General features: G+C 36.8%; 1 protein-coding gene across 1 annotated transcript in view; it reads left to right on the top strand.

The window, feature by feature from the left end:
- LOC117400461 (ras-related protein Rab-2A) overlaps positions 1-23,002 on the top strand; it is a 42,015-nt gene that overhangs the window by 2,976 nt on the left and 16,037 nt on the right. Inside the window, exons 2-3 of the mRNA XM_034000480.3 lie at positions 13,030-13,101; positions 19,214-19,281. Coding sequence (XP_033856371.1) covers positions 13,030-13,101; positions 19,214-19,281 — 140 coding nt within the window. The remainder of the gene's footprint in view (positions 1-13,029; positions 13,102-19,213; positions 19,282-23,002) is intronic.

Here is a 23,002-nt window from a genome sequence, read left to right as displayed (position 1 = left end):
AAATGTATGATTCATCTGACTGAAGAACAAGAAAATGAGTGTTTAACACTCCATATTTCATCGCAAAGGATTGAGTTGTTTACGGACAAAACTATTTAAACGACAAAAGAGCCAAGGAGTTTGTTCTCCACGTAGCAGAAGTCTTAAAGAAAGATTTGGTAACACAATTGGAAGAAGCAAGGTTTATATGTATAATGGCAGATGGGAACAGCGATTGTAATATGGTAGAGGAAGACATTGTTTATGTTCGCTGCGTACATGATAGTAAACCAGTGACAAAACTAGTGGGGTTAAATTGAATATGGATGGTGCTGCTGTAAACATGGGGGAAAAAAAACTGGTGTTGTAGCATGAATGGCAGAAGACATTCCTTATCTCATACGCATTCATTGCATAGCGCGTAATCTTGAATTGGCAATTGCAGGTGTTGTTAAATCTACCTACTTGAAAGGAAAGTTTGTGGATACAGTCAAAGGCATTTTAATACTATATCAGTATTTGCCGAAACTTCGGCAGCAGTTGAAGGAGAAGTCAGTTTTTAGAAATGTCTGTGGCACAAATGGGCACATTCAAACAAATTAGGTGGCTAGTTAGCCAACGACGAGCAGTACTGGCCGCGCTGAAAAACATTGTACAGATTGATGAGCACCTTAAACATTGCAGCAGACAGGAGGCATGACAAATCACCCAAAACTCAAGGTTTATTTAAATGAGATCAGAAGTGTACGTTTTATGAGAGTACAACTAGAAGGACTCTGACACCAGCCTGGTCTTTATCTGCAGGCATTTTCTAGTTGGTGGCTATGCTGAGAAAACCTTTTAAGGGTATAAGGCTGTCTGGAAATTCAAATGATCAAGAAAAAGAACTGGAAGGCCTTCTGAGTGAAACCATTGGCTGCACTGGAAAACATTTCCAAGTTTTACTGCAGAAACCACTGGCCTATAATGAAACATTTGGAAATAATTAAATTTCAGAATTGGACACTTTGAGCCAATTTTAAGTAATGAAGAAGCGCCTAAAGTGAGTGGATTGCTCTAAAACTAACTGTAAATAAAATGAAGGAGAACACCTTCAGTATGCTTACTGTATATAAATAATTCCTGATCAAAACCAAGCCATAGAACATTAAAAAATGTTCTTCTCTTAGTTGAAATTATGCTGTCTCTATCTCCCAGTACGTCTGCATGTGAAAGAGGGTTTTGTGGTCCAGTGGTTAAAGAAAAGGGCTTGTAACCAGGAGGTCCCCGGTTCAAATCCCACCCCAGCCACTGACTCATTGTGTGACCCTGAGCAAATCACTTAACCTCCTTGTGCTTCGTCTTTCGGGTGAGATGTAGTTGTAGTGACTCTGCAGCTGATGCATAGTTCACGCACCCTAGTCTCTGTAAGTCGCCTTAGATAAAGGTGTCTGCTAAATAAACAAATAATAATTGAAAACCCCACTGCGCTCTCGCCTTTCAACGGACACCATAAATGAGCTCATGAGAATCGGCATAGATGGACCTCATCCTGCTGATTTTCAGCCAGATGCAGCTGTGTAACATTAGATGTTTGAGACTCTTGGCACTAGGCACACAGCTGGACATGCAGCTAAGAAGTCTGTCACTGAGGAATCCCGAGAGGCTGAAACCTGCTCATTTTTTATTTTAACACTTTGGGCCTGTAAATTTTTTGCATTGGGCCTGTAAAAATTGGAGCTACATGCCGGACTGGTCATGTTAAAATTTCTGGAATTTAATACCCTGTGTGTATATATAATATATATATATACTTTTAATTCTTATAAACAGGGCTGGGTTCTATCCATCCAAGGGGAATGTCTGTCTCTTGGAGTGTACTGCTCTCATTACCTACTGGTGAACAATTGGGCAAAATAGTAATCATAGGCGTTGGCTTTAGGAGAACCTGTGTATCTTAATACTCTTACTTTGCCTCTCCCTTCTATTGTCTCAAGGTGGCAATTGTATGACGTTTAACTAAAAGCAGCCAGAGGAAAACACTGTAATATAGCTGGAAGAAAGGTCTGACAATTACATCTTTAGGAAGAGCTGTAAAAAGATTATTTGTATTTGATATGTAAATAAGTTGCCTGCACACACTGAATCTAGTTTTCTTCAACACATATGTTGATGTATAGTAACAAAAAAGAGTAAATACAAATAGCTCCACTAGAATTATTTGTTAGCACTCTTGCAGGATTTATTATGGGTTTCATTTCTAGGAAATAGATAAGCTGTCTCCTGACTAATTGTACTGGATCTATATACAGATTACAGGAATTGAAAAGTACAGCATATTCATGTAATTTAATATCTAGCTATGTATTCTCCTCCTACAGGTTGGAGTGACAAACAGAAAATATATATAAATATATGTAATTTGTAAGTAAGTACATAATTACCTGTCCTACTAAAAACTGTGCTGCTCTGTGATGTTGGATTGGAGGTTGTGTTACTTAGATGCTTGCTTACTAAATATGTATAATATTGATGAATAGGTAACTAGATGTATAATATTTATGAATATATAACTGTCTGCTCTTCAAGTAAAGCTGTCTGGGCATTTGTTTTTTAATCTAATATTGCCACCATTTAAACATTTATGACCAAACCTGTTGTTTTTCTTACATTTTAACAAATACTTGGAGATCCTGATTTTTCTCAAAGTCCTCTTCTTATATTGACTTAAACGATGGAGATATATCTTTCCATCCATTAGAAACTTCCGTTCGTTAGATTTTTTGAGGATTTAAAATTATTTTTCTCTTTTGGCATACATCACCATTATTCCACACAGTCACTGTACTGCAGTGTTTTCCTACTCCTTGCAGCCCCAAATCTCTATGGAAATTATCATGGTTCTTTATCAGGCATCTTCAAATACAATTTGTAGATGTTTACAGTAAGAAAATATTGAACAAAATGAAGCTGACCATGGGTTAGATTTGTTGCTATTTGTTGTTTCAACCAGATCCTCCACATCAGTGCCACTGCACCTTAGCAACAGCTGTTGCTGTGGGAAACCGTTTATAAGGAAGACCCAGAGGTATTGTGATATCCTAAATGTTTGTTAGGATAAATGTAGAATATGTCAATTTCTTTAGTCAAAAAAGCATTAAGCAATTTTGTTCATCAAAATATCAGCTTACTTGTGCTAGGGTAAGGTGCCTTTTGTTAAAATACTGATGGACTTACCAATGGTTAGTCATCCTTGCGTGCCAATGCTAATTATGATTTTAGTTCGGCTGAAGAAGGCATGTCATATGCAGACAGGCTAAAAGAATTGAATCTATTCAGTCTCGAACAAAGATGACTACGCAGTGATCCGATTCAAGCATTCAAAATCCTAAAAGTTATTGACAATGTCGACCCAGGGGACTTTTTCGACCTGAAAAAAGAAACAAGGACCAGGGGTCACAAATGGAGATTAGATAAAGGGGCATTCAGAACAGAAAATAGGAGGCACTTTTTTACACAGAGAATTGTGAGGGTCTGGAACCAACTCCCCAGTAATGTTGTTGAAGCTGACACCCTGGGATCCTTCAAGAAGCTGCTTGATGAGATTCTGGGATCAATAAGCTACTAACAACCAAACGAGCAAGATGGGCCGAATGGCCTCCTTTCGTTTGTAAACTTTCTTATGTTCTTAAGACTTTGAGGTGTATAAAGCAGAGGCTGAAAAACAAGACTGGATCAGAATTTTATACTTGGTTATAGTGCATTTGTTGAGGAGAATGTCACTGTACTACAGATTAATTCACAGAACTGTATATAGGCCTATTAAAAGCTACAGTAGCTTCCCTGAAAACCATATACCTTGATACATGTGAGTATAAAGTTTGTATTCAAACTGCCTCTAAAGACTTGTTTTTAACAAATATATATTCAATAAATGTTGACCTACTGTATATTTACTGTTATATAAGTATATTATTCAGCACAAAGCTTGCATACTTTAACAAACAAAATGATAAAATAACCTTGTACGCTATGTAGAACCTTCTTAGTAGAGATGAAATCAAGCTTTTCTCTCGCAATTGTTTTGATTTCACCCCAATTAATCCATATGTAAACATGGCAACTAATACTCTATAATCCAGCCGTGTAAACTGCATTTTGAGACTATGCAGTGTCATACTCACAATATAAGTATTAGGGCAGCAGTGTGGAGTAGTGGTTAGGGCTCTTGACTCTTGACTGGAGGGTTGTGGGTTCAATCCCCAGTGGGGGACACTGCTGCTGTACCCTTGAGCAAGGTAGATTGCTCCACCAAAAACCCAACTGTATAAATGGGTAATTGTATGTAAAAAAATAATGTAATTGTATGTCAAAATAATGTGATATCTTGTAACAATTGTAAGTCGCCCTGGATAAGGGCGTCTGCTAAGAAATAAATAATAATAATAATAATAATAATAATAATAATAATAATAAACATTTTACTGGTATTGAAAATACTAGAGAAACATTAAGTCCTGGAAACTGACTATTCTGAATATTTATCTTATTAAAAAATTAAAGGCAGATTTTATTTATTTATGTATTTATTTATATGAGGTGGTAAGTAAAACCTGCCTCTAAAAATGTATATAATAAAAAAAAAAAACACTGCTAAATGTACAAACAACACTTAAGTGACATTGTCTGCAGAGTCTGTATTTTTGGAAAGAGGCTGTCCTTCTGACATATCAATTTTTGAAGTAAGAAAGTACCATCATACAGTAATAATAGGAAAGCTTACCAGCAGGTGTGGCAGCCAGCAGAACACAAGTACAGTATATTGCATCACTTGCTGAATGAATGTCACAGCAATGTTAGCAAAAGTCCTCTGTATTGTCAAAAATATATACATAAAACATAATGTAAAATATCAAATAAACTCTTTTTCTACACTGTTTTAGCAACACACCTGTTCAGCAGGCTTGTATTTTTACTGAAAACCGCACAAACAAATAATATTCTGCCTGTCACGCAAACACAGAAGTTGAGAGCAATATTCCCTGGGTATGCAAGAAGTGTTTATAGTTCTTGCTTGTAATATCTTTGTTGTATGTACTTTTACAGTAGAGAGAACATAAAACAGCAGTAATATTTTTTCTTTTTGTACTATGAAATACATCGCTCATACCATGGTACTGTAGGTGTCTACAAAATGTTAAACGAAGCTGTATATTTGACAGAGAGGTTAATGGGCCTAAGTTAGCTAATTTAAAACTTAACATTTAATATATAAATTTTAGCATATCAAACCACTGCGCCCATATGTAGACATAAATAAACAAATCCTTTAACATCTCTGTCAAATGTAAACATCTTCCTGCATTCCCTTCTGTACACCATCTTTTATTTATTTATCAATGTTAAAGCGATTCTTTGTTCCTTTAGTGTTATCAAAGGCATAAATTAGCATATTTTTAAAGATGCGTCTCATCTCAAACACTTGACTACGGCACTTTGAGGAAAGTGTAGCTAAATGTACAGTAAGATTATTGAGTAGCAAAATGTACAGAATCTGCTTTACCACAATCATGGCTGTTCAGTATGGGACTGAAAGTCTGTTTTGCCGATCATTGGTTACTTGGAGTACAGAAGTCGTTTTAAATTGTGATTGCATAATCAGTTTGCATTACATAAATATCTACTGTTACAGATTATGGTACTGTATTTGTTAACACTAGAACCGCCAAGGCAGTCATTTTGACGGTTTTCACTTTTAAAATTTAAATTACTCTGCGTGTTTTAAAGATCCGCGGTTGTCTGTTCTTGACTTTTCCTAAATACATGTATTAAATACCCTGACGGTGCTTGAAAGTCAGAATCACAAAATAGTTATAAGCACTTCTACCTAGAGCCGCTGAAAGTAGTCATTTTGACTGCTTTTTGCAATACATGCTTTTATTGATAATCTAACCTACAATACGCTATTTTGTATATGTATACAAGCCAGTTTGTTATCTGTACCTCCGCTGAGTTTACAGCAGTATGTATCTGAATAGAATATTGCTCTTGAAGTCTAGATATGTGTTATCCAAATATCTATTGTATTTCTATCAATTCCTTGGAGAACTGCCATCTGGCTCTCTATGTGAGCATATATAGTCTGCTGTCTTATAATATTACTATTACAAGAATTTTTTGAGAAATCTTGATATTTTTGCGTTTTGATTTGAGAGCAACTACAGATATATTTGCCTTGGCATCAGAAATTTGGAACGACTTCATTGAAAACAGCATTGCCTGTTTCAAGCTAAACAAAAAACGTGACATGGACAAGCAGCTGTTTCCGACAAAAGTACGGTGTCGCTGGACAAACAACCTGTCAAATTTGGGATCAAGTTTTGGCTGGCAGTGGACCCTACCCCTACCTGTGCAAAGATGAAACTCACCCAGCTGGTCAGAGACTGGGTAACAGTGTGTTAGGCTGATGTAACCATGCTTAGGAAAAGAGATGAATGTTACCAATATTTTTGTTTGACTGTAATTAGCAAAACAGTTGAAGAAAAAAAAAAGAGCGCCTGGTTGCAACAGTAAACAAAGAAGAGCGTTTCCACCGTCTGCGCAAAACTTAGTACTCGGTGAAAGCAATCACCGGTGTCCTGGTGCTGTATTTTAGAATGTACTGGACCTGGCAGCCATCAATTCCTTAGTTTTGTACAATGAATGCACCGGGGAAAATATAAGTAGGAGAGATCTCTTATGATGCTAGCCACGGAGCTTTGGCACAAACAATTTCATCAGAAAACTGCAAAATGCGCATTCCCGTTACACAATGGGAACGGAGTTATTTTCTTTTATTTTTTTTATAAATAATTATTTCGATTTTACAATTGTGTATGTAACCCTACATATAACCAGTTTACAGCTGGTTACACAATTTTTTTTATATATATTTTTTTTTTGTCATTTTTTGAAGTCATGCTATGCAGTAGGCTAATGTGAAAAAAAGGCTTATCTTATTTTTGTAAATTACTTCATTTTTACAATTTATGTACATATAGCAGTTTTTACACCACACAATCTTTTGAAATGTTTATTTTACTTTTCCTTTTTTTTAATGCATTATATGCGCTAATTTTGAAAATAAAGCCTTTTATGTTTGTTTTTTCATTTAAATACGATGTTTCTGCTATGCAAATGTTAGATATGATGTTCATAAATAAAACTTTTGAGTTGTATTTGATAGTTTGTGTTTCGTTTTCATATCGAAGCTGTTTAAAATCTACCCGTCTAAATCACTACTGCTTCAGTTATCGGTGCACTCCTGTTTGTAACTTTAAGTTATTATTTTTTTCAGTGATCTTTACAAAAAGCATGTCCTAGTACTTTTAATAAGAGTTCTTTCCTTCAGTGCAAAATAACCTTTATCAAAACTTGTGCCTCCACAGATGAAAGAAGCTCAAGTTGCTTTATGTCAATGTTATCAAACTAATGGCGTGTTAGTTACCCTTTCTCACTGTATTGTTTATTTATCACGTTCTAAATTTTGTTTATTTAAGGCCAGTTTCAGACAGATGCTCCAGAGGCAAGCTGAACTCAATTGACATTAAGTACGGGTTAGAGCTGCACTTCTTTAAATTCAATTAACCAATTGGTTTCATACTGGCAAACCGAAAGCATGTCGCACTTATTCCAAAGAAATCTACCACAGTGCATCGTAAAATTACATTGTAGACAAATGATGACATATGGTTATTATAAAAAATAAATTGGTATTAGAAAAATAAACGATTTGATTCCATAAAGGTGGATGACTGCATAAAAACACATTTAACCCTTTGCGGTCCTATGTCGGACCAAGTCCGACATTACAATTTTCCCTTTCCTGTCCGATGTCGGACCCTGTCCGACATCATCAAAAAGACATAAAACACAGGTCTCCAGTCGTTTTTTCTCCGGAAAAAGCCAAGAAAACCATTCAATGGCCGAGTTGAGACCCATAAGAGTTGGCCGCTGGAGCCCCTTATGAAACCAAGGTGCACCAGAGCCGCTCGGAGCGGCAGAGGAAGGCGTGCTGGTGTCAAAAGAGCGTCGAGGCAAACTTAATTGTTTCAGGCAGTGCTCTACTCATGTACTTAATTGGGACTTAGTCAACATTTTGTGCTTGAATTGAGTTCGGCAAGGCTCTCCTAGAGCATCCGTCTGAAACTGGCCTAATGCTCTTAATGTAGCTTGTAATATGGAGTGTTCCATTATGAGTCATACTGCAGTGTAATTGAAGCTATCCATGTTCTTGGATTATAATAATTACTGTATTTCTGTCATTGTGGGTTTTATTTTTTTGGTAAAACCCATATTTTTAGTTCTCATTCACAACATGAATTAAAAACACTCCTCCTACAGTATTATAATCTCTTTCAAAAGCTCCAATGTAATTTTATGTTCATGTATCCCCAGAAGTACTGTACTGGTATAAACCTAAAAATAATGGTTATCCTACCCAACCGTCCTACATGATTGCACTATAGAAAATTGTTTTTGGAGTCTACTGTATCTTTGCCGACATCTTGGCAACACCATTCTAAAAGTACTTGGGAAGGGCTGCTCTGTCAAATCTCACGTCTCTTATCTCAGTCATTGAGGTACTGACTTCATATGTTTCTGGAATGGCAACATTTGCAGTAGCCCAAATCTTCACCTAAATCACTAGATAAGACAACTGTTTCCAATTGGATTTCAGTAGCAGGTAACCTATTATATTTTACAATTAGTATTCACATGTAACAGGCAGTACACTTGAGTTATCTTCACATTTGGACATATGCTTTACAGCTGTATTCTATGGGCTGTTGTAGTACTCAAAATAAAATCATTGGTAGGCTGTTTTTGATATGGAAAATATTGCTTGGCAGCAATAGCTGAACATGTAAAGCTATTGGCAGAATGCACTGGCTACAGTGAGAGAGTTCATCATACTAGAAGTAGCAGACTCCTGAATATGGAAATTTGGGCAGCTCCATGAACAATGATGTCGCACTACAGTCAAACCTGTTGCACTTGTATGCCATTTCAACTTGTTAATTACACTACCATCAGTTTTAAGGCTGAGGTGATGCATCGATTTTATCAATGCATTCTGTCGTTTGACAACTATCGATAGTCAAGCCTATGCATAGTTTTTGTATAAAGGGTTTAAGGAAAGGTTGTGTTTTTTTTTTTGTTTTTTTTTGCATTTGGAATCGGCAATTATTTTTTGCATTAAGCGCAGAGCTTCTCTGCTCCCCTCAGGTCTGACTCCCTGAATCTGCATGTGATTGAGCTCGCCTTCTCCCCCCTGCCCCGCCCCCTGTGAGTGTTTACTGAAGGGATTGCATCTGTGCAGAGCGTTGTGTAGAATTACAAATACTGTATCGACAGAGCTGCAAATACAATGCCTTCCGATGTTTGGCAATTACTTTCTAAAGAAAGATGACAAGAAAGTAAAGTAATGTTTGTGATACTCCGGTAACACAACTAATCTGCGTGACCATTTAATGAGATGGCACCCTACAAAACTACAAACAATCTGTGTTTATTCATTTGAACTACCCCAGAGTAGAAATGAAGAAAAACAACCAAGATCATTCCAAAAGTTTTATCTTTGGTCAGAAGTATTAAGCATCCTGGCAATGTCAGCCCCTAGAGGTATTCAGTAATACTGGGCAGATTGTAAGCAAGTCATCGCTTAAATTAAAACAAAATGTGGACACTATCATGTTCCTTAACCCAATTAAAATAAGCAATGGATTAAACTGCTGTGGTCAGTTATAACTTTTTAAAAATTATCATTATTTTTTTTTTCTCTCGACTTGTTGTTACTCTTACCTTGTTATGGATTTAAACAACTTTAATTTTTGGATTTTGCTTTGACCCCAACTGGTACAAATCAACACGAATAAGGTAAAAAAAAAAAATACTATATGCATAAACAGATGTAATCAATTTAATATGCATAATAGTTTTTAAAGCGTTACTAGCAATGTTACACAGTAATCTAGAGCTCCACTGTATTACTGCGGTTTTTGTAGTGTGTGTGCAGGGTTTGTGTGGTCAGAGAAGTGCTAATCTTCAAACTGTTTAAGACCTATTTTTATACATGAAATTTAAAATATGTTTAAAGAAAAGGGTAGGGGAACCTGCATTAAAAATAAAAAATAATGTAATGAGGTAAAGATTAGGGATAGTAAAGTTAGTAGCTTGAGCTACACATGAGTGATATATTATTCATCATTATTAGATAATGTTTATTGATAGCTGCTACACAGACAATCCTTGAGGTAAAGGATTGAATTGCAAGTTGATTGGTTTGTGCAAATTCTGGTGTGAATTTCTCAAGGCCCAACTCGTAAACCATACAAGCTGCCAATTCCATACTGACCTTTTGTTTTCCAGAGGTATTGGTTTCTGACACGTTACACATAGGGGCCTATATACTAGAGATGTGCACGACAAATATTTTGACTATCGATAATTCCACAGCTGTTGAGGTCGACTAATCGAATAGTCGCCCCCCCCCCCCCCCCATTCAAAATGAGACGTACATTAAATGCGAAATAATGCAAAGTGACAATTATTGCAATTGCAATAAATTCTGAACTTTATTTTAAAATACTTCGCTAACTTTGTTAAATAAACATTAGGCTATGTAAAAAATACCTTCCTATTAGGAAACATACAGAAATGCCATAACAGCAGCAATAACATAAGCATACCGTCAACTCTCGTGTGAGACTCTCGTATTTTGCAAGCAAGTGTTATTTTTTTTACCGATATTGTCACAAGGTTTTCCGTTAATTACAATTTCAAATGAACTATAAAGGTTGCGACAATTAAAAAAAAAAAAAGTATAATTTTTATTCAATTATTAATTTAATTTTCATTCAATAATAGTTTAGCAATGTGAGCTGCGAGGCAAATGCCTTAACATTAGCATCCTTGTGGCAATAATGTTTTCCGGTCATAACAGCGAAATACAAAATGCATTAGACTATCTAGCTAGCTAATTTATACAATCCACTTAACTAAACGATTTACTTTTCCTACGTTTTCAAACCACACACAACATATAGACTACCGGTCTACGTTAAATCAAATCGGCAACATACCTGTGCGTTCGAGTTCCAGTGAATAAAAAATAAATAGCCTGTATAGGCAACAGCTTGCTATGTATGTAGCTAGCTTAATAATATTAATAAATAAATGAATGAACAAAAAGGCCTGAGTGGCATTAACGCACTAGCCTTCCATGGAAGCAAAAAAAAATCCTAACTAAAACTTTAGGAATAGTTAGGCTAGCAATGTCCATTATTATCATCATGTTCACTTATTCTTGTTTAAAAAAATCAGCATGTCCATCAGGTCCGGCAATACTGCAGCAGACGGTGCTCAGGCAGAGTTTGTTGTTTTTGTTTCAACTTCAGAGCCTGAGTAGCTATTGCACTGTGATGAAAATGCGACACAAGACGGCTGGCCGCACCGACTACATTATGTATGGCACCAAGTTTAAAGCCATCGTTGAAGGCGAGCTGCAGAGTGTGTGCAAAGCACAAATTCGAATCCCATTCAGCAAACTCCGAAGATGATGTTGCTGGCATTGTCGTGAACACAGGCAGTGATTTCCCCCCCTAGTTAAACCCGAATGGTCTACAGCGGTGTTTAACACATTTGCGAGATTCTCTGCTGTATGCCTCTCTGGCGTGGCGCGAGTCTGTAGAACTACGTTTTTCATTTCCCAATCCTCGATGAAATGACAGGTTATTATGACGTACGACTCGGTATTCGGTGCAGTCCACGCATCTGTAGTAATCACCACCTTCTCAGCCTTTGACAAGTTTCTGCGGACAGACGCTGCTGAATCGGCATGCATTTTTTTCGAGTCGAGTGGTAATTGTTTTAGTGCAGGATTTTTCGTGCATGGATTGTGTATTCAGGTTCCACAAATTTCATCAACTCCCGAAATCCCTCACCTTCAACAAAACGTATGGGAAGCATGTCCTTTGCCACCATATTAGCAATAAGGGCTGATGTTTTTCAGCACGTACGACGTTGTCACACTGACGAGGCCTCACCGCAAAGGATGCAATGGCGGTTTGTTGCGGTCCTCTTTTCTTTTCTGTCGTTGCTAGCGTCACAGAACGGTGTTTGGCTTTTAAGTGGGTTAACATACCAGTTGTAGATTTGTGGTAGTTTAATTGCACTGCACATATTTTACACTTAACAGTGTTTTCATTTACTTTGTCAGAGTATTTCCATGCAGAACTTTTCTGTGAGTAAGCCATCGTTAGCCGAGGTACGTTCTAGTTTAGCCAATCACAGACAAGAAATAACAAATCCCACCCTCCAGTCAATCTTCATTACCGCTACATAGAGAGCCAATCAGCAGTACAGGCTTTAAAATAAAATCAATATATACATTTTTTTTTTTTTTAGCTTTCGAATGTTGGATTCACTTGTCGATAGGTGCCATCGTTATCGAATAGTCGAATGTTCGACTATTCGGTCTCACCCCTACTATATACTGTGATTCCCTTGTTTGATCATGGGTGCCTTTCAAGAAAAAAAAATACTTTTTGCAGAGCTGCAGCCGTTGCCACAGTATTAGAAACAATTTGAGTAAATTGACTTTGACCTGTCACTGAAAGTAATAAAGGAAGTGTACTTTATCACTCAGTTTGGTCTTCATTCTTTGCTTTTCATAGTTCCATTACTGGTATTGTGCAATGGAAATTAACCCTTACACTGCCACGTGTTTTAACCTCTGACTGTTAATGGCGTGGAGCACTCATTTTTATTCTTTACAGGCTGTGTTCTATGATTCTCTCAAAATAATTTCATTGGTGTCCAGAACAAGGTGAGAACGTTTTGTTCACAAAGACTCCCATTTCTTGTTAATTTTTTTACTTCTCCTGTCATTAGTTGGCATATTCGAGTTGGAACGGTCAGACCTTGGTGCAACTGCCTGCAAACTGTGCTACAGGGGGCAGGAAATGTTATGTTTATTATTTGTAACATAAATACCATGTCAATATTAATCTAATTCTATTTTTGTTTCAGGAGTGGGGAAGTCCTGTTTATTATTACAGTTCACAGATAAGAGGTTTCAACCAGTCCATGACCTTACTATCGGTAAGAGATTTTAGTTTCTTCTTTTCATGCTTTTAGCAAATGATTACCACAAATAAATAAAAACAACTTCTGTCTAATAATGTTCAAATTGAGTTACAAACATGCTTCTGGGCTCATTTTACGTTTTTTTTTTCCCAAACACTATTAATATTAACTTATGTTTTCTTGTTTAGAATCAATTTTTTTATATAATTGTGTGTCAGTCTGGTGTTCAAACCTGTCAAGTACAGCTGATTGTAACAGTTCAGGCCGGAAAACGCACATAGGTGGCGCCAGACCGCTGAGCATATATGTGGTGCGATAACACTAGTCCCCTACCAGGCACACATGAGTGGTATGCACTACACAACTGACTTTCTGCTACAATATTGTAGAAAAATAGAACGTTAGTTGTCAGTACCACACAGTAAGTTATGTACTTGAATATAATATACAGCTATAGCCAACAGTTTTGCATCACCTAGAAATGTATGATTGAGACATAATAAAAAGAAAAAAAATTCTGAACATAATTCTAGATATTTTATTTAACATCATGTAATCAAAGAAACTACAAAATGTACTATAGATCACCTTACAGTACAATAATACTACAAAAAATGGCCTGAATGATAACACCCGAAAATAATCTTAATATTTTTTTTAATTAAGTAGCCACCGCAAACATAGTATTAGGCGGTGGATTGCGGCAATCGCCGGCTTATTTTGACCCCCTGCATTCATTGTCACTAATTTTGCTTTGAAAATAATTGCTTATTTTTTTAGCAGTCATTTTTAACGTTTTAGCCTCTCGAAGTACTTAACACCGAAAACCCACCCCTTCAACTCTGAATGGTTAAATGTTGTGTCAAAACATAACACAGCTGTCATGTGGTTCCAAGATTTTTTTTTTTTTTTTTTTTTTTTCCATGCAGCACTGGTCTGCTGGAAGCGAAATCAATCCTGATTGTTAAAGGCACAGTAGCATCTGCAAGACGGGCGGATCAGGTTTTTTCAAAAGGCCTGGGGAGAGCCCTGTACAATACATAGAGCTGCTGATTTTCCGCGGAATTAGGCATTTTAGGAACAGAATTTTGCTGAAGTCTGCAGTGCATTTTTTTCTCCTTGCAACTGGTTTTCGAAGGGATTTTTTCTGTTTGTTTTGCACTACACCCATCCAATTTGAGTTAATTCATCATGTGACTTCACTCGCGTTTCTCTTCTGAAACTCAGCATGGTGGCTGCACCAAAGAAAAAAAAAATCTAATGTTTCAGCAAAAGACAGAGCTAAAAAAAGGATCTGATTATCTATGGATTTTTGTTTACGACTGTAAGTCGCCCTGGATAAGGGCGTCTGCTAAGAAATAAATAATAATAATATATGAGGATGGTGGGATACTGTTCTGCAAGTTTTGCTGTCATTCGATTGATCATATATGAGTCAATACTAAAGATCATATTGCGAGTCGTAAACACGTAGAGAACAAGAAAGCAAAAAAGACGGCAACAATGGCAAAGCACTGCATTCTACTATGCTGAAAAACACAGGGCTTTCAACAACATTACAGGGGAGTTTGTTCCAGACCCTCGCAATTCTCTGTGTAAAAAAGCCCTTTTATCTAATTTCCATTTGTGACCCCTGGCTTTTGTTTCTTTCAGGGTGAAAGTCCCTTGTCCATTGTCAATACCTTCTAGAATTTTGAATGCTTGAATCAGATCGCCGCGTAGTCTTCTTTGTTCAAGACTGAATAGATTCAATTCTTTAAGCCTGTCTGCATATGACATGCCTTTTAAACCCGGGATAATTCTGGTTGCTCTTCTTTGCACTCTTTCTAGAGCAGCAATATCCTTTTTGTAGCGAGGTGACCAGAACTGAACCCAGTATTCTAGATGAGGTCTTGATAATGCATTGTAAAGTTTTAACATTACTTCCCTTGATTTAAATTCAACACTTCTCACAATATATCCGAGTATCTTGTTGGCCTTTTTTTATAGCTTCCCCACATTGTCTAGATGAAGACATTTCTAAGTCAACATAAACTCATAGCTCTTTTTCATAGATTCCTTCTTCAATTTCAGTATCTCCCATGTGATATTTATAATGCACATTGTTATTGCCTGCTTGCAGTACCTTACACTTTTCTCTATTAAATGTCATTTGCCATGTGTCTGCCCCGTTCTGAATGCTGTCTAGATCATTTTGAATGACTTTGCTGTTGCAACAGTGTTTGCCACTCCTCCTATTTTTGTGTCGTCGGCAAATTTAACAAGTTTGCTTACTATATCAGAATCTAATAAGTCATTAATGTAGGTTAGGAATAGCAGATGACCTAATACTGATCCCTGTGGTGCTCATTCATGATTTCTTTCCTGTCACGCACGTGTTGTCCCCACTTGGCTTTGATTTGGTTAACCCTCCGACAGTACCGCACGCTCTGATCTGGATTTGAGCGGCATCGCTCGGCAGCACTGCTGTGTTATATCTCTTTGTCTGTGTAGCATTAGTGATTGTATTGAATGTGGTTATGTATCGTTATTTGAAACAACAACTCTCAATTGAACTTCACCTATTTTGGTCTTATGCAGTCTCCTTTTCAAAAAGAATTACTTTAAAGTATTGACACTGCATCATGATTATTTGAGTGCAGTGATTTATCATGATTTATTATGAGTATTTATTTAGCAGGAAATCTTTACTGCTATCAAGTAAGCTGTAGTATTTCATGTAATTCCCCAAATTAGTTTTTTTTTGTGTCAGCAGTACACTTCCAAATTATGCGTTCTGCTTTCACCTTAAAATGGTCAATTTGAGAAATCCCTGCAACAGCTGACCCTGCTTTAGTACAAAACTTGTGCTGCATACTGTTTTTCATTATGGTGACATCTTAAATTACTGTACATGCTTCTTTGGCTGAAGAGATATTATCAGCTCATCATCTAACTAGGGAATCTGCTGCGCAATGAAATCATGCTTAAACTCCTGACTGTAAACAACATAACCAAATCTATTTTACCTGGGATAGTTGCAGCTGGTAAAGAAGATGCAACAGACTAAATAAATCTGTTAGTGTTGACTCAACTTTATTTCGGCAACATATTAAAAGGAACGTTCTAATGGGATGATCCCATGGTTAGTACGGAGGACGGTACTAAACTAGTAAGCAAGGTAATACCAATTGCAACGAACTAAGCAGCTCCAGATGGTCCCCAGCTGCATACTACAAATGTTCTCAATTGAAACAAACCTAAAAGTAACTGCTGTTGCCCTCTAGAGGATACTAAAATACATTACTAGTTAGTCCAGCAATTTCTGTATACCCAAAATTTGTGGTGTGGTACTAACTGGAACAGCAATGAAAAATCTCAAAATGTATTGCCAACTTTTATGAAACTGAACTATTCATAACCACAAAAATATATAAATTGATTTGAAATCTTCTGCAGGGGCAGGGGACGTGTCAAAACGTTTGCAACAAAACCGGTTTCATCCTTATTCATCTTAACGTAGGCCTATTTTATAAAAAAATATATAATAAAATAATTCCAGTATAACTTTCCAGTGTCTGTACTTTCAGCCACTTCCACAGATTTCTTTAAATTTGCTGCCGTACCTGGCCACCTCTCTCGGGAAGGCAGCGTTAAATCTGCTTACAAGTGTATTCCATGAAGTTGTGCGCTGCAAAATTGCTGTGGAATCCTTTCGGCCATTCTCCACAGTTTTCAATAAAATCTTTTATACACTATCTTTGCTCCATTGTATAATTTTGCACACGACTACTGGCCATGATTGCCTTTGTATGGAGGTACTGAGAAATTAAGCTTTTATAGGCTATACCTGAAATATGTCATTTAGCATTTGATTCAATTTACACCTTTTACAGTCTACATTACACCGTTGGTCCTATAAACAAATGCATTTTTTTGGTGTATGTGAATTAAATAATGAGGACGAAGGTAAGTTTTTTTTTTTTTTTTTTTTTTTGGTCCTCTAACGCAGCCTCATTAATTTTGGTGGTGTTTTAGGAAAATTAGATTATAGACGTGAATTTGGTTTAAGGAAATTCAGCCTTCGTATTTTCTTTAGTGTGTAAATACATTTCCATACATAATTCTTTAGTTAACATATTTAAATTAAAAAAACAGGGGCTCCCAAGGTGGTCATCCAGTAAAGGCACTCCGCGCGGAGTGCAGGATGTGCCATATAGCCTGGAGATCGCAGGTTCGAATCCAGGTTATGTCACAGCCGGGAGTTCCTAGGGGGCGGTGCACAATTGGCTGCCCGGGTAGGGAGGGCTTAGGTCGGCAGGGGGATCCACGGCTCAGCGCGCATTAGCAACCCCTGTGGCAGATAGGGCGCCTGTTGTTCTGCAGTGGAGCTGCCAGATCTGTGTTATTCAACGGCACTAAAGGTCTGGTGGCATTACTGTGGATCTGCAGTGCGAAAAATGACGGCTTGGCAGGAGCACGTTTCGGAGGACGCGTGTTCCAGCCTCCGTTTCCCGAGTCGGCCAAGGGGTTTACGAGCGGTGAGCCAAGGATACAGATAATAATTGGGCATGCTAAATTGGGGAGAAAAAACGGGGTTAAAAATTGGCGACGACTAAATTTAAAAAAAAAAAAAAAAAAAAAAAAATTTAAAAAACAATAATTCAAATGTTAGGGTTTTTTTGTTGTTGTTTTGTGTGTTTTTTTTTTTTTGTTTGTTTTTTTGTTTTTGGTTTTTTTTGTTTTTAAAGAAAGAAAATAACGCTCCTTAAAATACAATTGGCTGGAAGCAGTCGCTCAGATTTTGAACACCCCCTCCTTCAGTTCCTGTTTGGTAGCTTAATCCTGAGCTCCGTACTGGATCAGTTAGTCCCAAGCTTTGTTTCCCATCTTTTTTCGTTGCAATAGGTACTAAGTTATTACACAGCTGGGGATTATCCTAGGATAGTACTGTATTAGGTTGTCCGCATCTTAGTATGCAGCTCTGTTCTAAATCTACAAGTTGGTTGCAATTGACCCTCCTACGATTTGACTGGCGAAAGATAACACTTGTTTATTGGAGTTCACATAGATAACTTTTTTTCAGCTTGACACTAACCTTTTTGCTGCTTTAATTATTGAGCTTTCTGTAGCATTAGTACAGCTCTTCATTCAAATTATTCTTTTATTTTACAACACACAACTTGTGTGTTTTTATGTTTTTGTTTTTCGCTTTTCTTGTTCTAAATTTCTTGAATGCAACAGTTCATTTTAAACTGAATTTCTACCCAACAGAACTCGCAACCATTTGGTCACCATCACAACTGTTGCATGAAATGGGGGTTACTGTATTCTGCTGGTGTTTATACATCAGCTGACAAGGGCTCAGCTTATATCCCATCATGCCTTTTTTTCTTAAATGAGTACAGCCTCTATACATTAACCCCCAATATGACAAGCACCTAGGGGTACATATTTTTATGATATCATAATAAAAGGAATACGCTTTTTTAGTTTTTTGGTGCATATGTATAGCTATTATGCAATATATCTTCTTGGTGTGATAATAGGACAAAAAAATTGAGTGAATACCCAAAAATCTTAATATCTAATAAAAGTAGCCAGCGCAAATAATATAATTTTAGGCGGTTGATTGTGCCAGTCACCGGCTTATTTTGAAAACCCTGGGCTCTACTTTTTTACATTTTTATATATATATATATATATATAAAAACTCTTTTGCAAGAAAAAAGCTAGATTGTTTAATCATGAACTGGAATGCTATTGAGTTAGTGTGCGAGTGCAACACCATACAAAAATATCAGGAACAGGTTAGTTTATGGATTTTTACACGTTTAATTGTGGCAGCCTCAGTTAAAGGGTTACACTGAATTATACCAGCTTAACAGAAAAATGACATGTTGGAGGCCACAGGGAATCGCCAGAATGTGAAGACTGAAACCGAAAATGATGTACAAAGAGGATACGTTGATTAATTCTACACGTAGTGCAACTATATTTACCATTGTAATGTTTTCTGGGGGTGCCCATATGGATGAGCAATTTCATATGTAAATAAGAATTATACAATTGTGTCCCGTTTCCCCCCCCCCCCCAGATATAAAATGTAATTCTATACTAAATTTGACTTGAACATTTTATTCAATAGGTGTTGAATTTGGTGCACGGATGATCACTATTGATGGAAAACAGATCAAACTTCAAATCTGGGATACTGTAAGTATAGTTTAACGATTTGTTACATTTTAAAGGTATTTTTGTTTCACCCTTGCTATATAGTGAAGTTTCTAGTCCCAATGCTACATAAAACAGTAGGTTTTAGGTTGTCGGGGATTGCTAAAACATAGTTAATATATTCCAAGATTCATTGGTAAGCTCTATGTATATTAATGACCGCTCTGACATCAGATTTTTTCATAAAATGCAGAATTTATTCTCTCTGTACCTCCATGTAATTATGACGTAAAACATGTGTAGACATACCTACCCATAGTACTCCACTTTGACTTCCTGCAATTGAAAAACATGCCAGACCCTATATAATCTAGACTCTTAACAACGAAGGTTAGAGTTGCAATATCCAGCATTTTTATACTGAGATATCTCAGTAAATCATGAGCTACACCTTTGTTTTTCTGGTAATTTGGAACAGAATGTTTGTTTATGGACCTGCGTTTTCAATGATTTGTTAATTTTTGGAATTTCAGTAACATGAGAATATTTATGGAAATATGTATTGTTGATGTAAGTGTATCACTATAACAAGAGAACCACTTATTCAATTGTATGAAACTCTTGAAATACTAGCACAGCTAGAATCTAATGTGTTATGAAGGCATCTGTCTATTCTATATGTCAACCTTACATCACTAAATGTAAATATAATGGATAGAGGTTACGAGGATATAGAAGCAGCTTAACTTTTTTCTCGAGTTCAAATAAACCTTATTTTTGCTTTGTGTTGTACCCTTGAGTTCCACTAGGAGGTATTCCATATACAATTTAATTGTGCTTCATGCACTCTTAAAATGAACATGACTAATATGTGATCCCTTTATGAAACGTGCCCTGTAAAGCACTATATATAATGAACACAGCACAATTGTGGTAGTTGTAAATGAATAAAAATAAAAAGGTACACCTTTGTCTTGTGTCAAAGGTGGTGCTGGTTACATACATATCATCCATGTATTTATAAACCATTTAAAAAAAGACAAATTTAAAGACTTTGTAATGTAATTTTTGGTGAGTAAAATGTAACCACCTTGAAAATCATGAGTACTGATACATGTAGGTATTATTTATTTATTTCTTAGCAGACGCCCTTATCCAGGGCGACTTACAGTCGTAAACAAATGCATTAACCATTGCATTTAAACTGATATATACACTGCTGTGCAAAAGTCTTAGACACATTTAGGAGTTACTATATATATATATATATATATATATATATACACAATATAAATATTTCCCAACATAAAACCAATGTCACCTTACAATCATTGATTTTGAGTTTTAGTGTTTTAAAATAAAATATCAAAAGGAACCAAATTTAATATCAGAGAATTGGTCAGGGGTCTGAATACTTTTGCAAGGCACTGTGTGTGTGTGTGTGTGTGTGTATATGTGTATATATATATATATATAATCTATACACACTACCGGTCAAAAGTTTTAGAACACCCCCATTTTTCCAGTTTTTATTGAAATTTAAGCAGTTCAAGTCCAGTGAATAACCTGAAATGGTACAAAGGTAAGCAGTAAACTGCCAGAGGTTAAAAAAAAAAAAAGTTTAGGTTACCAAAAACTGAAAAATAATGTACATTTCAGAGTTATACAAAAAGGCCTTTTTCAGGGAACAAGTAATGGGTTAACAACTTACAGCTGTTCTGCAGCAATGGAAGTAAATTAAGCCTTGAAAGTTGATGCTAACAATTCCTACAGGTGTCCCAACTTTTGTTGATTACTTACAAACCCTCTGTCTGTATAAAAGCAGTGTTGGAACAGACTGTGTTACTACACCCTCTTAAGCATTATTTGGACAGTATTGTACTGCAGGAAGTAGTATATTGCTCTCATAATGGCGAGAAAAAGGCAATTAACAAAGGAAGACAGACAGACCATTATAACCCTTAAAAGTGTAGGTCTTTCCTTTAGAGAAATTGGAAAGAAAGCCAAGGTGTCAGTGAGTACAGTTTCCTACACCATCAAAAGGCACTTGGAAACTTGAGGAAACTCTGACAGGAAGAGGTCTGGCAGGCCCAAAGGCACAACAGAATCAGAAATTGAGGTGTTCTAAAACTTTTGACCGGTAGTGTGTGTGTGTATATATATATATATATATATATATATATATATATATATATATATATATATATATATATATAATCAATGTTATGAACATCAACTATTTACTCAAAGCCTCCGCTAGTGTTTTCCACTATTATAACAACTTTGACTGTTGTTAATACAGCTTAGTTTGGGTGAGAAGAAACCAAGAAACCATCACATTGATCATAATCTTCAAAAACGTGTGATTACAACAACTCAAAGTAAACTATATATGAGCAGCTAATATGAAGGGCTGTGTAGCTAATCCATCACATTTACCCAGTGGTTCTCAACGGGAGTAGGGGGGGCAAAGCAATCCAAGGTAAAACATTTATTTATTATTTAAAATGTGTATGTGACATGACATTCTGTAGGTGGCGCGGGTTGATATATATACAGTTCCTTGAAATTTCGTTCTGTTTGATATTTTATTTTAAAACACTAAAACTCAAAATCAATTATTGTAAGGTGACATTGGTTTTATGTTGGGAAATATTTTTAAGAAAAATAAAAAACTGAAATATCTTGCTTGCATAAGTATTCAACCCCTGTGCTGTGGAAGCTCCCAGTTTACACCGATGAAAGAAATTGCCCTAACGAGGACACAATTACTTACCATTGGCCTCCACCTGTGAACCATTAAAGTTGCTGTCACATTTTCTGGATAAAAACCCCACTGTGAAGGATCATTAGTCAGGCTGTGAATCTGAAGGAAAATGAAGACCAAAGAGCATTCTACAGAAGTTAGAGATAAAGTAATACAAATGCATAGATTAGGGAAAGGGTACAAATTAATATCCAAGTGTTTGGATATCCCAGTGAGCACAGTTGGATCAATAATCAGGAAGTGGAAGTGGAAGCTGCATCACACCACCCAGGCACTGCCAAGAAAAGGCCGTCCCTCAAAACTCAGCGCTCAAACAAGGAGACTTGTGAGAGAAGCCACAGAGAGGCCAACAATCACTTTGAAGGAGCTACAGAGTTCAGTGGCTGGGAGTGGAGTAATGGTGTACCAGTCAACTATATCAAGAGCTCTGCATAACACTGGCCTGTATGGGAGGGTGGCAAGAAAGAAGCCGTTACTCAAAAAGTACCATCTGAAAGCACGTCTGGAGTTTGCCAGAAAGCATGAGAGTGACCCAGCTGCGATGTGGGAAAAGGTTTTGTGGTCAGATGAGACCAAGATGGAGCTTTTTGGCCAAAACTCAAAGCGCTATGTGTGGCGCAAACCTAACACTGCCCATGCCTCAAGACACACCATCCCTACAGTGAAGTATGGTGGTGGCAGCATCATGCTGTGGGGATGCTTCTCATCAGCAGGGACTGGGCATCTTGTTGAAATTGAAGGAAGAATGGATGGAGCAAAATACAGGGAAATACTGCAAGAGAACCTGCTTCAGTCCGCTAAAAAACTGAAGCTTGGGAGGAAATTCACCTTTCAGCAGGACAATGATCCCAAGCACAAGGCCAAAGCAACATTGGAGTGGCTCAAGAACAAAAAGGTGAATGTCCTACAGTGGCCCAGTCAAAGTCCTGATCTCAATCCCATTGAGAATCTGTGGCACTATTTGAAAATTGCGGTCCACAAGCGTCATCCAACCAA

This window comes from Acipenser ruthenus, chromosome 4 (assembly GCF_902713425.1).
Source record: "Acipenser ruthenus chromosome 4, fAciRut3.2 maternal haplotype, whole genome shotgun sequence".
Classification (NCBI taxonomy): Eukaryota; Metazoa; Chordata; class Actinopteri; order Acipenseriformes; family Acipenseridae; genus Acipenser; species Acipenser ruthenus.
Note: the sequence above shows the minus strand (reverse complement) of the source record. Positions and strands in the feature narration are given on the sequence as shown.